We start from the raw sequence: 16,715 nt of genomic DNA on the forward strand, positions 1-16,715 counted from the left end.
ACACCATACTCCTCTGCGACTTGTCTACCGGACAGCCAAAACCGATCATACCCGCTGCCTGGCGCCGCCGGATTTTCGACATTGTTCATGGTCGAGCTCACCCTTCCATCCGGGCAACAACGGCACTGCTGGCAGCTAAGATCATGTGGCACGGGTTGCGCAAACAGGTTGGCAACTGGGCCAGGGCGTGCATCCCCTGTCAAACCTCCAAGATTCAGCGACCCGTCAAGGCGCCGCTGCAGAACCTCATCCTGCCACACCGGCATTTCGGCCGCATCCACGTCGACATCGTTGGATTGCTGCCCCCATCCAGAGGTGTCATCCACCTCTTCACCATCGTGGACAGATTCACGAAATGGCCGGACGCTGTTCCGCTCTCGGACACGTCCACTGCGACCTGTGCACGTGCCTTCACCGCCCACTGGATTGCCTGCTTTGGCGTGCCGGCAGACATCTCCTCCGACAGAGGTGCGCAGTTCACCTCCGAGCTGTGGTCAGCAATGGCCCGTTTGCTTGGCACTAAGCTGAACCACACAACGGCCTACCACCCACAAGTAAATGGCGTAGTGGAACGTTTGCACCGACACATGAAGACATGCCTCAAGGCATAGCTCACGGGCCCGGACTGGATAGTCGAATTGCCGTCGGTCCTGCTGGGGATACGCACTGCCCCGAAGGAGGACCTTGCAACTTCCTCGGCCAAGCTGGTGTATGGTGCCCCACTTAAGGTCCCAGGGGACTTCATCCCGGTGGTGTGTGGACAGCAAGAACCGCCCAGGACCATGCTGACGCGCCTACGTGAGAAGGTGGGAACACTCTCACCAGTCCCAACGTCCCGACACGGTCTCACAACCACGTACGTCTCACCCGACCTCCAGGACTGCCAGTACGTCTTCCTTCGCCGAGATTCCCACTGTGCACCACTGCAAAAGCCTTGCGAGGGACCCTTCAGAGTACTGCTAAACGGCGCCATGACTTTCATCATCGAAGTGGGTTGCAGACCTGAGACTGTCTCCATGGACCATCTTAAGCCGGCACACTTGGACAATGACCAACCAGTGCAGGTGGCACAACCCCGCTGAAGAGGGCGTCCACCATCACGACTAAACCCACCCTCAACTCAACCAGGTGCAACCCCGAACACAGGAGACACGTATACAAGACCAGGCCGTCTCACTCGACAGCCTAACTGCCTCCAATACCGGTTCTGGGGGGGTGTCATGTGGCGGGCCGAGCCACTTTGGTCTCGAACCGTCGTTCATTGAGCTCAAACACTCGCGTGGACCGGACGTGATCTGGGCCGACCAATCAACGCTGACCTGTGTGCACGCGTGCGCGAATGACGGAGCTTAGTGGTTAAATATTAACTTGACTGTACGTGCGAACGACGGAGCTGTATCTGTTACATATTAAACTGAGAGTTCATACAACACGTGAACCTGTACAAGACAGAGTTTTAATCCAGACAAATGTGAGGTGTTTTACAAGGAGATGTGTGAGGCAAGTTTTTTACACAATATTCAGTTGTGGAGGTGGTGAAAACAGTCACTATAGTTTGTTTGAGAGGCATTTCGACAGGCACTAGAACATTCAGGATATGGAGAGATATGAATCATGTGCAGACAGATGACGTAAGTTTAATTTGACATCATAGTTGACACAACAGTTCTAATGTGGCACTGTTCTTTGTCATGATAAAAGACAAATTGCAGCAAAGAGCAAAATATTGATAAGTGGTGCTTGTATTTGACACCCTCCATCACTTTGGCAGGGATTAAGAGTAGACTGGTGAGGCAATAATAAGATGGATTGATGTTTGTGCTGCTTTTTTGTGTCAAAGAAATACCTGGACAATTTTCCACGGTGCCAGCCTGTGTTGTAATTTGACTAGAGGCGGACTTGTCTTCTCCTCCCTGGTCTGGCAGATTCCCATGACTGCCTGTCATTGATGAGAATACATAAATACATAAATATTAACTGTTTTATTTCAATATTTTAAGCAAATACAGTAATTTATGTATAAATTGCCATCTATATGCTAAAACTCGTTTGTGTGTTTGTTTGTTCCTGAACTACAGCCAATTTTAACCTTACTCACCGTCGTCCCTTTGGTGCTAGTGGAAGAAGTTTCATTAAAATCGGTGTTATATTTTTAAAGTTATTCACATTTTAAAGTTTAAAGTTTAAACCTAGGGAGGGAGGAGGGAGGGAGGGGGAGGAGGGGGGATAAGGGGGGTTGAGGGGGAGGGGAAGGGGAGAGAGGGGAGGGGGTGGGGGGAGGGGGAGGGGGGGATAAGGGGGTTGAGGGGCGGGAGGGGTGGGGGAGGGGGGGAAGGAGAGGGTTCTGCACCAATGCAGGAGAGGTTTGGGCCCAACGGGTCCACTTGGTCTTTTCATTTTAAAAATAAGTAAGAGACTATCAGATTTAGTGTGTTGGAATCTGGGCTGTTAAAACTCATGAGTTTGCAGTTTGCAGTGCTACTTTAACCTGTTTTCTGACCCGAGTATTCTCGGGGATGGCACTGAACAGGTTCAACAGTCCAATAGAAAATCATTTCCTTTTGTTGTCTATAATGATGGCATTTTATTCTTCATTTTATTTATTTTTGAATGGAATTGTTCCTCTTAATGTCTATAACATCCTTGTCTCCTGTCCCTCCAATTCTAACCAACTTCATATCCCTAATTTCCTGAAACTCATCAGATGCCATAGCACTAAGAAGCAGAGCAAAGAGGCTGTGTAAATTAGTGCCTTGGCACTGGATAAGTGGGCATTTTGTGTATTGTCCAGCATCTGCAGTTCTTGATTTCTACATAATTTAAGGTGATTCAGACTTAAAATGTGACTTGTGTAAAGGTTTGTGTCTGCACTGGGGACAAATATTCTGTTGCACAGTTGTTACAGTTGTTACAGATATTTTTGTTTTATTTACTAAAAATGCATGTATAAGTTGATATTTTTTTCTGCACATTTCATTCCTTTTTCGCAGCTTATGTTCTATCATTTTCTATCTTTCTAAAACTGGACTGCTTACCTTTACACTACTACTGTACACTTAAGCATTTTGATGTTTATAAATGACTTTGACGGCCATCCTAATCATGCCCCTCCAAAAGTATATTTTGTAAAGGTCGCTCGATGCATAAAGCATCATGTTTCTTTTTATAAATTAGATTTCATTCAGAGCCATCTACACCAACAAAATGGGAGGACATCCATCAACGAGTAATGAATGTTTTGAAGACTAACAGTGCAAGGCAAAGGCTGACATTTGTAAGTAGTGTAATAATTTGATTTGGGGGTTTAAGAAAACTTGGAGACTGAGAATCTACCATAAAACCAATCCAAAAGTCATGAAAAATCTTGTCCCTACCTCCCTCGCTCCCTACCCCCCTCCCCCCTCACTCCATCCCCCTCAACCCCCCTTATCCTCCCTCCCTCCCTCCCCCTTCCCTCCAACCCCTCCTTCCCTAGGAGATAGATGTAAACTGTAAAATATGAATAACTAAAAATATAACACCAATTTCAATGAAACTTCTTCCATTAGCAGTGAGTAAGATGGGCCTAAAATTGTCGCACTATCGTGTACCATTTTGGCTGTATTTCAGGAACAAACAAACAATAGTTTTAGTATATAGATATTTATATGTCTAAGAATGTTGCCTTTATTTCTAAAACAGTGAACCTGGTTTGTTGTTAATTATCATTTCTTTTCACTGTTTTCATGCTGAAGGATTCTACTGATGACATAGATTATCATTCAGGCAGAAGATCTGTCTCGTCTATGGATACAACAGAACATCTCAGGTACAGAAGGCTTTTACTATTCCTGTCATTTGTAAGTCAATTTCTAACCACTCGAGCGTTGAAACTCTTTGGATGGGGTTTACAAATAGGAGGGGTTATATTTAGTGGCTTTAACTAGCCATTAACACTGACTACCTGAATTTGATTTATTCAAATCGGTTATTTCCTGATCATCTAAATATACCAATTAAATACCTATTTTCTTTAAAATTATTACTATTAATTATTTAGAGACAAAGGCAACGGATAAGGAGCAAATAGCTGCACTTCTGATTTTATTTCTAATTGCTGTGACATTTGCCTGAGAAAACTTTGAATCTCTCATTTTGATTTCTACATATTGCCTTTTTTTGGTGCGTTATTAGGGTTATTATTACATTTAGTTATTCTCAAAGGTTTTAAATAACTCTAATTTCTTGATGTCTATGAAGGCACATGGTCAGAAAGATGATTTTTGTCCATTTAGAAAGATCCATTGTTATTGAAGCAATCTATTTCATAATATACTGTAGCTTAAAACCTTTGTGAAAAAAAACAGATTCTTTCAGCTGCCATGACTTTGGAAATCCAAATTACGAAGAATTCCTAAGAAATTTCTCAGTATGTGTTTCCTTTTCTGAATGGCCGTAAGATTTTTTACAGCACCTTCCTCAGCCTCTGTGGCCAAAATGTTGCACTGTTTCTGTCTTTACCTTGAGGTATGCTCTGTTACTTGTCAAATATGACTGTCTTACAGTTGTTGAAAGTGAATGCACTGTGAAAACATTATATGAGCCTTGTAATTTTTCTTTTAAAATATTTTGCCTACTTTATAACAAGTCATGGCATTTTGGGATGCAATTCTAACTTAAAAATGGATAAATTGTGAACATTAAATATATACCAAAATCAGATCGTTAATCTTTTTGCCCAAACAGTTCAGCACTCCAGCACGACACGTCTGTACATCTGGGTAATGGTGATTATTGGTCGAACCGGGCTGCTGTTTATAAAAGAAAGTCTCACAGGGCCATTTTTGAAGAAAGCCTGGAAAGGATCTATAGAAATATGTACAAGAAAGCAGCAGATAATTCATAAAGATTACATAGACCAATATATTAAAAACTATGTTGTGTTCATAACAAATATGGTGCTTTTTCCCAACCTGTGTCTGTCCATCAGAATTGATAAATGGTGATTAATAATTACTTGTATTGTTAGCATGTGTTTATACCTGTAGCAAGAATTAATGGTTAATAATATTTGTGAGTGGTGAGTTGTTAATAACAAAAATGAAACTGTCTGTGAATGCCCAATTAATTCTATATTCTACATTACAACACCTGTGTTAGGCATGAAATAATTCAAATTAATTGATTTAACAGGATAATTAAAATAACAACAAAATCATTAGTTTTGTCCGAAATGCACAGGAGATGAAAATATATTTGAAAAAATATTGTTTTTATATTTGTGGTTTCCTACTTGTAAGAGTTTGAGAAAATGATATTTGATAACGAAGATGGTTGAAATACTCATGGCGTGATAGAGCAATACTAAGTAAATGTTTGGATCAAATATAATAATAGGAAAAAAGTTTGAAACAAAAATAATAGCCACTCAAAGGGACAGTTCTTCACATTGATTATGTTAAGTGAAAGGTGGACTGTAAAAGACCATCTTTCCAGGAAGTTACAATTATAATCAAAAAATCTTATTTTGTTCCAATTACTATATATTATGTATTAATATTTAAGTCATTTTATAACTATCTATAAGATCTACATACTTGTTATTAACATTTTCTATTTATGGAGTTTGTTTTGCGTTATGTTGGCCCAGGTTTTAAAGTTGATGTAACATCATTGGCACCTGCAATTACCACTGTTTCACTGGGAAACTGACAGGAATTTCAGATTTCCACATGGGCGGTTTAATGTGGGTGGGAGTGATTTAGATTCCACCGACTTAACCAGTTTTGCATTTATTTTATTAAGTCAGTTAATTACGTTAGTGGCACTATAAAATGCTATTAAAAAAATGTAGTAATATGAGACCTAAGTTAAATGGCTGACTGAGTCATTATTGCCAATCTAAACTTACTGGGCCTAAAAAATACTAATTTTATGTATATGGATTGTAATTTCCATATCTAAATATTTAAAAATATAATGCAGCTTATAGAATTTATTTTTCATGACGTTTGTTTGTCATATTTAATCTTATACAATAATGTTTTTTTATGCGTGTAACATATTTAAAATATTTGTTAAAAATTATGCAAATTTCCAATTCATGCATGTTGTTTACGAAAATGTTTGGTTGGCTGCTCAGACATCTTGATAAATTGCAGCAACTAGTTGCCAGAGACCTTTTTTAACTGAGACGATGGCAAACAATTTTAGAAAAAGGAATCCCAAGCTTGCTGAATCTTTGTGTGTTGTGTGTGGATTTATTTTTTGGCGATAGCAAGCTGTACTTAACTGCTGCTCACATAATTTAAGGCTTCATAATTACATCATTATTAAAATTTAAAGTGAAATTTTACCCTTCTAATGGCTGTTTTTCCAGTTCCATAAAGTCTTTAATGCTCTTCAACATGAGATGCAACCAAGTCAGTGACACCATCCTCATTATTTTTAGCTGAAGTTGATTACTAAGGGCCACCAATTTATCATATCTATTATGTAGGAAATCAAAACAAAGTTAGGGAAATGTCTCTGCCATGCACTGGTCATACCTTTTTGCTTTACCTCAGCCCAAACATGTGCAATATTCTTCACTGCATTGTAGATGTTGCTTGCTTCCAAAATTCCCTTTGAAGTCTTGCCTTCTGCTGCATCAGTAAATTTAACAGCTTGAGAAAATGTCTTAAATACTTCAAAAGATGCAATTATAGTTTAATTTAGTTTAGACATAAGGCATGGAAACAGGCTCTTTGGCCCATGGATTCTGCCCCGACCAGTAATCCCCGCACACGCTATCCTATACACACTAGGGACAATTTACAATTTTATTAAGCCAATTAGCCTACAAACCTGAAAGTCTTTGGAGTGTTGGAGGAAACTAGCTCCCGGAAAAAAACCTACGCAGGTCACTGGGAGAACGTACAAACTCCATGCAGACAGCACCCGTCGTCAAGATCGAAAAATGTTAAAATTATACAAGAGTACCGATATAATGTTTGGAAAGAATAAAACTGCTTTCAATATGGTGTTCTCAAGATGATTGGTGTTGGTAAGGGAGGCTTGAGATTTGTTCCCATCAAATGTTCTTATTCTCTCAGTTGAAGTTCATTGGAACGAATAAGTGTACATTGAGGGAAGTTAGTGCAGAAATAGCAGGGGCTATGACGGAAATATTTCAAACGTCATTAGAAACAGGGATGGTGCCGGAAGATTGGCGCATTGCGCATGTTGTGCCTTTGTTTAAAAAAGGTTCTAAAAGTAAACCTAGCAATTATAGACCTATTAGTTTGACGTCTGTGGTGGGAAAATTAATGGAAAAGATACTTAGGGACAATATATATAATTATTTGGATAATCAAGGCCTGATTAGAAACAGTCAACATGGATTTGTGCCTGGAAGGTCATGTTTGACTAATCTTCTTGAATTTTTTGAAGAGGTTACCAGGGAAATTGATAAGGGCAAGGCTGTGGATGTTGTCTATATGGACTTCAGTAAGGCATTTGACAAGGTTCCACATGGAAGGTTGATTAAGAAGGTTAAATCGTTGGGTATTAATAGTGAGGTTGCAAGATGGATTCAACAATGGCTGAATGGGAGATACCAGAGGGTAACGGTTGACAATTGTATGTCAGGTTGGAGGCCAGTGTCTAGTGGAGTGCCCCAAGGATCTGTGTTGGGTCCACTGTTGTTTGTCATTTACATTAATGATCTGGATGATGGTGTGGCAAATTGGATTAGTAAATATGCAGATGATACTAAGATAGGTGGAGTAGTTGATAGTGAGGTAGATTTTCAAAGTCTACAGAGAGACTTGGGCCTTTTGGAAGGGTGGGCTGAAAGATGGCAGATGGAGTTTAATGCTGATAAGTGTGAGGTGCTGCATTTTGGTAGGACAAATCAAAATAGGACGTACAGGGTAAATGGTAGGGAATTGAGGAATGCAGTGGAACAGAGGGATCTGGGAATAACTGCATTGTTCCCTGAAGGTGGAATCTCATGTGGATAGGGTGGTGAAGAAGGCGTTTGGTATGCTTGCCTTTATAAATCAGAGCATCGAGTATAGAAGTTGGGATGTAATGTTGAAATTGTACAGGGCATTGGTGAGGCCGAATCTGGAGTATGGTGTGCAGTTCTGGTCGCCAAATTATAGGAAGGATGTCGACAAAATGGAGAGGGTACAGAGGAGATTTACTAGAATGTTGCCTGGGTTTCAGCACTTAGGCTACAGAGAGAGGTTGAACAGGTTGGGTCTTTATTCTTTGGAGCGTAGAAGGTTGAGGGGGGACTTGATAGAGGTTTTTAAAATTTTGAGAGGGACGGACAGAGTTGACGTGGGTAGGCTTTTCCCTTTGAGAGTGGGGAAGATTCCAACAAGAGGACATAGCTTCAGAATTGAGGGACAAAGGTTTAGGGGTAACATGAGGGGGAACTTCTTTACTCAGAGGGTTGTGGCTGTATGGAATGGGCTTCCGGTGGAAGTGGTGGAGGCTGGCTCGATTTTATTATTTAAGAGTAAATTGGATAGGTATATGGATAGGAGGGGATTGGAGGGTTATGGTCTGAGTGCAGGTAGATGAGACTAGGTCAGGGAGAATGGTCGGCGTGGACTGGTAGGGCCGGACAGGCCTGTTTCCATGCTGTAGTTGTTATATGTTATATGTTATAAGTCAAAAATTTAGGACTTGTGAAAGTGTTAAAATTAGCTTGCTTATATGTACAGAATGTTGGGCATTTGTAACCCAGGGCAAACTGCACTGAGAATGGTTTTCTCATTGTACTGTGCTGGAGTTATTTATACAGAAAAATCAAATGTTGTAGTTTTCTGTAATAATGAAAACTACATATAATGGAGACATATTACTTTGACTTCATACAGTCAGAGGAATTTTAAGACTTGATCATGAAGCGGTCTTTATTTTAAAAGAAAAAAAGTAGCAGGATAGGAAGTTATGATTTTTTTGTAAAAAGTCATCACCACTGGTTTATATTTTTCTTGAATCTGCACTACTCACTGATCCAGAATGCTTAAAATATTGTGTGCAGAATAACTGCCCTATTAGACTGCTAGTTTATTCTGGGGAGAAAAAATAAATACTTTTCCAAAACTACATAATGCAGAGAACTAACTAAATATGATATCAAACTAAAAGTTTTATGGGCTGTAAAGAAATGCTGAATTGCTACTCAACAATGCAATACAATACAATATATCTTTATTGTCATTGTACAGGGGTACAACGAGATTGGGAATGCGCCTCCCATACGATGCAATAAATTAATTAGCTAGTCAGTATTAATTTAAACAACCCAATGAAACAAATTAGAACAGTTTTAAAACAGAATAAAGTGCAAGTAGATCTGTGCCAGTTCACTGTGCGATGTGACCATCCGGCTCAGCAGGACTGGTTCATAGCAGCTATGGCCCTGGGGATGAAGCTGTTCCTGAGTCTGGAGGTGCGGGCGTAGAAGGCCTTGTATCGTCTGCCCGATGGTAGAAGTTCGAACAGACTGTTGCAGGGGTGTGAAGAGTCTTTGTGGATGCTGGTGGCTTTTCTGAGGCATTGTGTGTTGTAGATGCCATCCAAGGCTGGTAGCTGTGTTCCAATAGTCATCTGAGCTCTATGGACTACCCGCTGAAGAGCTTTCCTCTCTGCCTCCGTGCAGCTGAGATACCACACAGGGATGCCATGTGTTAGGATGCTCTCTATGGTGCAGCGGTAGAAGGTCGTCAGCAGCTGTTGGGGTAGACCAGATTTCTTCAGTGTTCTTAGGTAGAACAGTCGTTGCTGTGCCTTCTTGACCAGCGCAGCAGTGTTAGTGGACCATGTTAGGTCCTCCGAAATGTGAGTGCCCAGAAACTTGAAGCTGGACACTCTCTCCACACTGTCCCCGTTGATAAAGATCGGGGCGTATTCCCCGTTGTGTGACCTATACAATGATCAGCTCCTTGGTCTTGGTGGTATTTAGGGACAGGTTGTTATCAGAGCACCAGTCCGCCAAGTTCTGCACCTCCGCTCTGTATTTTGTTTCATCACCGTTGGTGATCAGCCCGATCACCGTTGTGTCGTCTGCAAACTTGACAATGGTGTTGGTGTCGAATGCAGGAACACAGTCGTGTGTGAACTCTGTGAGGTTCTTGTGCCATCTACTAATTGCTGTTAGTAAGTGATTCTTGTGCATGCCTCAAACATTATGTACTGATTATCAACACATAAGTGCTCTTAAACATGAAGTAAGTTCAGGAGTTCCACAAACCTGACAAAATTGATCAGTGCTAATTGAAATCATTGAAGCAACTCCTAAAGGGACTGACCACAATATCGTCATTACCACTTCAGGATATACTTTTTCATCTTTGGGAGTAATCACAGCAGCAGTGGCATCAAGCACCACGGAATGGGCACTCCATTTTACAGAGAGATTTGAAAATCTTGAGTGCCCATCACTTAAACAATGGTGCCCAAGAAGTCATCTCAGATCTCACACGATACATCCACTTACAACTATATACACCTTATACAGCCCCCATCACAATCCACATTCCCCTCTCTTCCAAGAGCCTGTAGCTACATATTGGAGAGAGACACTATCTCACACACATGTTTCATCATTTGGATGAGAGAGTTCTTTTAATTGCAGGTTTAGCTACCACTGCATCAGCGACCAATCATGGATTGGAGAGCACAAGACGGATGAAATGCTCATATCCAATCTTTCTCCTCACCTTTAACTTACAATCAGTTCTGCAATAGAGAATCTAACATAGAAACACTAGCTAGTTTTATGTCAACCCTTGGGACCCATTAGAGGGGCAGTATCTGATGGCAGAGATCACAGCCTCTGCTGCAGCAGATGCAGAGGCACCCAGTGTGTAAGAGCTGTATCTGAAGTTCTGCCAGCCAAGCAGGCTCACCTTGCTCCCATACAAGCTCAGGCTGCATCAACTTTAGATTCCACTGCTGTGGCTTTCAAGGCTGTGTTAGCATGCCAACAGGTTGCAAAGTGAGCTGAAGCACCTCCCAAGAGGAGAACATCCAGTAGCACCATCCAGTACAAATTTCCTGTCAGCGCAATGGTTGACAGCATCTGTGCCCACACCTTTGCTACACTGATCCTCCTCACAGTTGTTATCAGCCTGCTTGAGCTGAATCCCCATGTCTAAGAGCTGCTGATGGCCGTTTAATGCTCATTGTCAACCTACAGCTCTCCAATATAGCAACCATTCACCAGCTCAAATGCAACCAATGTGAGTGCACTACATAGAACAAAAACATGCTTATAGGAAGGCTCGCCATGATTGAATACATAAAAATGCTTAATATGCTGAATGTTTGGTTCTGACTTCCATGATATGTACAGAATGGACTATGTGTGAAAGCAGAGCAAAGTAGAACTGTATCATAATTGGGAATATAGGATTTTTTCTCTTATTGCTCGTCATTGATAAATATCACTGAAGATGTGCAAAAGATATTACTTGTGGCTCATTGCTTGTTAGCATTGAGAGTGTTAAGAAATTGCCACCCTGACCTGCTCTATCTGTGATGAGAGAATTCAAACATTGCTGTTTTGAATGCAACTGCAACATTGTGAACAAATGAGTACACAGGAAGGGAAAATGTGAGCATGGCATCTATCTTGTATATGTTAACCTACACAGGTAACAACTGGCCACATCTTTCCAGGTGTAACGAGCTGAGACCCCTCCTTGTAATTTCATAAAGTTTTCATAAGTTGCTGCCATCTAGTTGAAAAATGACCAATATTACCGACTGTCTATAAATGTTGAACTGTAGTGCAAGGTCAGAGTGAGTCGCAATGCTCGCTGTGCTGATTGAGATAGACAATAGGTGCAGGAGTAGGCCATTCGGCCCTTCGAGCCAGCACCGCCATTCACCGTGATCATGGCTGATCATCCACAATCAGTAATCCGTTCCTGCATTCTCCCCATATCCCTTTGCTATCATTAAGAGCTCTATCTAACTCTCTCTTGAAAGCATCCAGGGAATTGGCCTCCACTGCTTTCTGAAGCAGAGAATTCCACAGCTTCACAACTCTGAGTGAAAACGTTTTTCCTCATCTCCATTCTAAATGGCCTACCCCTTATTCTTAAACTGTGGCCCCTGGTTCGGGACTCCCCCAACAATAGAGTGTTGTTCAGTATCTTGCAAGTGGCACAGAGGCAAGTAGAAAGTATTGTTTACTGTCCACAGCGTCCATCTTTATGATCTAATACATGTTCTTGTAGTCAAGTAATTAAGAATCTAGTTCAAGTAATTTTCTGAGAATGGTCATTTTCAGATGTTGCTGTACGGAGCAAAATGTACCTATTTTCCAGGGTGGAGACGTCCTATACTAGAGGCCATTGCTTTAAGATAAGAGAGGCAAAGTTGAAAGGAGATGTGCAGCACAAGTTTTTTTACAGGGGATGGTGAATATCTGGAATTAACTGCCAAGGGTGATGGTGGAGGCAGATACGATGCTGTTGTATATGATGCTTTTAGATGGTGATATGGATTTGTCGGGAATGGAGGCATATGGATCATGTGTAGGCAGAAGAGGTTAATTTATATCGACATTTTGTTCGGCTTAGACATTGTGGGCCAAAGCGCCTATTCTTGTGTTTTACATTTACCATATAACCATATAACAACTACAGCACGGAAAGAGGCCCGTTCGGCCCTTCCAGTCCACGCCGACCACTCTCCCTGACCTAGTCTCATCTACCTGCACTCAGACCATAACCCTCTAATCCCCTCTTATCCATATACCTATCCAATTTACTCTTAAATAATAAAATCGAGCCAGCCTCCACCACTTCCACCGGAAGCCCATTCCATACAGCCACCACCCTCTGAGTAAAGAAGTTACCCCTCATGTTACCCCTAAACTTTTGTCCCTCAATTCTGAAGCTATGTCCCCTTGTTGGAATCTTCCCCACTCTCAAAGGGAAAAGCCTACCCACGTCAACTCTGTCCGTCCCTCTCAAAATTTTAAAAACCTCTATCAAGTCCCCCCTCAACCTTCTACGCTCCAAAGAATAAAGACCCAACCTGTTCAACCTCTCTCTGTAGCTTAAGTGCTGAAACCCAGGCAACATTCCTGGGTCTTTCTATGTTCTCTGCAATGCTATTGCTGCTGAATGTCATAAGAAAATAGTGGGACATATTTATGGCATAGGTTCATTGATTGTTACCACTATTACACCACTCATCAGAGAATTCCAGCGACAAATGCAATTGATCGGCAGTCTAAATGCTGGTTTTAAAAACATAGTGCAGTATTCTGAAAGCAAAGTGCAAGTTCTGCATTGTTGCTTTTTTATTCCTATCATGGAAGTTTTATCAGTGAAAATAAGGAACAGTATTTCCATATTGAGTTTAGGGACATCTTAATTTTCAATGATTAAAACCACAAATGTAGGCTCTACGTATAATGCAGCTTCTCATTGTTGCAGAACAGTATACAACTAACAGTCTAAATTGGAGGTTGATTAGATTTGATGCTTGATTAGTTTTATACTTGATTGATTGTCTTGGCCAACTAATGTGAGACTTGCATTCTACTGGCAGTGGCTACAAAATACTCAAGCCAGGTGCAACGTTTTCCTTACATGCAATGATTTAATATTGAGATATTGAATAGTCTTCTTTGTTTTCGGTCAACATTAAAAATATCTGTACTTTTGTGAAAGATTGATTTCCTTAAAATTAGTACCATGACTATAATCTGATTGTTGATGTTTTAGAGGAAAACATTCAATTGACTTCAGTACAACCACAGCTTGTAGTTTATTGGCATGATGTTAACAATCCATTTACAAAATTGTATGTGCAGTTTTTATGCAATTTCAAACTTATTGCTAAGTGAAGGCATAAATTAAAAACAAATGAAGATACCACGAGGTAGATACTTTTTCAGTCAAGCATTTACCTCAATGAAAGATTAATTTCAAATTGTGTTTATAATAGTTTGTAACCATTTGCCTTTATAGATGATTCAATATGATCTGTAAGTATACCATTTTTACCCAATTGATTGTATTTTTGGATATTGAAATCTGGTGATTTAATATTGCAATAAGAATTCTTAATAAGTTTGTAAGTCCTTGGTTGATTGTCTTGGCCAACTAATGTGAGACTCTTGCTGCTGTAGCAAACTTAGAATTAGCCAAGGAAAGCTTTATGAAATTAAAATGCTTTAAATGTAACAGGTGGAAAGTATGGCTTTTTTATTGACTGGCAAAAATACTGTCATAATATTTTGCTCATTCCCTTGATCTGCAAGTAGTTTGGGGATATTAGATTTTCCTCAATGACAACAACTTTGCTGGGCATTTTTAGTTTAGCTTAGTTTGGAGATACAGAGCAGAAACAGGCCCTTCAGCCCACCAAGTCCACGCCGACCAGCGATCCCCGCATATTAACACTATCCTACACATACTAGGAACGATTTTTACATTTACCAAGCCAATTTAGCTACATACCTGTTTATTCACAAAATGCTGGAGTAACTCAGCAGGTCAGGCAGCATCTCGGGAGAGAAGGAATGGGTGACGTTTCGGGTCGAGACCCTTCTTCAGACTGATGTCGGGGGTGGGACAAAGGAAGGATATAGGTGGAGACAGGAAGATAGAGGGAGATCTGGGAAGGAGGAGGGGAAGGGAGGGACAGAGGAGCTATCTGAAGTTGGAGAAGTCGACGTTCATACCACCGGGCCGCAAACTGCCCAGGCGAAATATGAGGTGCTGCTCCTCCAATTTCCGGCGGGCCTCACTATGGCACTGGAGGAGGCCCATGACAGAGAGGTCAGACTGGGAATGGGAGGGGGAGTTAAAGTGCTGGGCCACCGGGAGATCAGTTGCGTTAATGCGGACCGAGCGCAGGTGTTCAGCGAAGCGATCGCCGAGCCTGCGCTTGGTTTCGCCGATATAAATAAGTTGACATCTAGAGCAGCGGATGCAATAGATGAGGTTGGAGGAGGTGCAGGTGAACCTCTGTCTCACCTGGAAAGACTGTTTGGGTCCTTTGATGGAGTTGAGAGGGGAGGTAAAGGGACAGGTGTTGCATCTCGTGCGGTTGCAAGGGAAAGTGCCCGGGGTTAGGGTGGTTTGGGTAGGAAGGGACGAGTGGACCAGGGAGTTGCGGAGGGAACGGTCTCTGCGGAACGCAGAGAGGGGAGGGGATGGGAAGATATGGCCAGTGGTGGGGTCCTGTTGTAGGTGACGGAAATGTTGGTGGATGATATGTTGGATCCGCTGGCTGGTGGGGTGGAAGGTGAGAACGAGGGGGATCCTGTCCTTGTTGCGAGTGGGGGGAGGGGGAGCAAGAGCGGAGCTGTGGGATGTAGAAGAGACCCTAGTGAGAGCCTCATCTATAATGGAGGAGGGGAAGCCCCGTTTTCTGAAAAACGAGGACATCTCGGAAGCCCTAGTCTGAAACACCTCATCCCGGGCGCAGATGCGGCATAGACGGAGGAATTGGGAGTAGGGGATAGACTTTTTGCAGGGGACCGGGTGGGAAGAAGTGTAGTCCAGATAGCTGTGCGAGTCGGTGGGCTTGTAGTAAATGTCCGTCACTAGTTTTTCTCCCGTGATGGAGATGGTGAGGTCCAGAAACGGGAGGGAGATGTCAGAGATAGTCCAGGTATATTTAAGGGCAGGATGGAAATTGGAGGTGAAGTGTATGAAGTCAGTGAGTTCTGCATGGGTGCAAGAGGTAGCACCAATGCAGTCGTCGATGTAGCGGAGGTAGAGTTCGGGGATGGGGCCAGTATACGTCTGGAACAGGGATTGTTCGACGTACCCGACGAAGAGGCAGGCGTAGCTAGGGCCCATGCGAGTGCCCATAGCTACGCCTCTGGTTTGGAGGAAGTGGGAGGAGTCAAAGGAGAAGTTGTTGAGGGTAAGAACCAGCTCTGCTAGGCGGAGGAGAGTGTTGGTCGATGGGGATTGGCTGATTCTACGGTCGAGGAAGAAACGGAGGGCTTCGAGACCATCCTTGTGGGGGATGGAAGTGTAGAGTGACTGGACATCCATGGTGAAAATGAGGGAGTGGGGGCCTGGGAACCGGAAGTTATCCAGGAGATGGAGAGCGTGTGAGGTGTCTTGGACGTAGGTGGGGAGGGATTTAACCAGGGGGGATAGGATGGAGTCGAGGTAGGCAGAGATAAGTTCGGTGGGGCATGAGCAGGCAGAGACAATGGGTCTGCCGGGACAGTTGTGTTTGTGGATTTTGGGTAGGAGGTAGAATCGGGCCGTGCGGGGCTGGGGAACTATGAGATTGGAGGCACTGAGGGGTAGATCGCCGGAGTTGGTGAGGTCGGTGATGGTGCTGCTGATGAAGGTCTGGTGTTTATCGGTGGGGTCATGGTCCAGGGATAGGTAGGAAGAGGTGTCTGATAGTTGTCGTCTGGCCTCGGTGCGGTAGAGGTCAGCACACCAGACTACCACAGCCCCTCCCTTGTCAGCGGGTTTAATTATTAAGTCCGGGTTGTTGCGGAGTGAGTGGAGGGCTGCACGTTCAGGAGGGGAGAGGTTGGAGTTAGTCAGGGGAGTGGTAAATTTGAGGCGGCTGATGTCACGCCGGCAGTTTGAGATAAAAAGTTCTAGTGAGGGTAGTAGGCCGTACTGGGGGGTAAAAGTGGAGGGGGTCCGTTGGAGACGGGAGAAGGGGTCATCAGTGGGGGGTCGGGGCGCCTTGCCATGGTAAAAGGCTCGGAGGCGGAGGAAGAAGGGCTC

At 42.8% G+C, this 16,715-nt stretch overlaps 1 protein-coding gene across 4 annotated transcripts in view; it reads left to right on the forward strand.

Annotated features, from left to right (window-relative positions):
* Nucleotides 1-7,361, forward strand: part of spata6 (spermatogenesis associated 6) — a 58,467-nt gene extending 51,106 nt beyond the window's left edge. For 2 of the 4 annotated variants that reach the window (XM_078408570.1, XM_078408569.1), the window contains exons 11-13: nt 3,175-3,274; nt 3,735-3,808; nt 4,726-7,359. In XM_078408570.1, the coding sequence (XP_078264696.1) occupies nt 3,175-3,274; nt 3,735-3,808; nt 4,726-4,885 (334 nt within the window). In that variant the 3' untranslated portion in view covers nt 4,886-7,359. Of the gene's footprint in view, nt 1-3,174; nt 3,275-3,734; nt 3,809-4,725 lie in introns of all 4 variants that reach the window. The other 2 variants (XM_078408571.1, XM_078408572.1) reach the window with 2 other exon arrangements.
* The last annotated feature ends 9,354 nt before the right edge of the window (nt 7,362-16,715 follow it).

Source organism: Rhinoraja longicauda, chromosome 11 (genome assembly GCF_053455715.1).
Source record: "Rhinoraja longicauda isolate Sanriku21f chromosome 11, sRhiLon1.1, whole genome shotgun sequence".
Classification (NCBI taxonomy): Eukaryota; Metazoa; Chordata; class Chondrichthyes; order Rajiformes; family Arhynchobatidae; genus Rhinoraja; species Rhinoraja longicauda.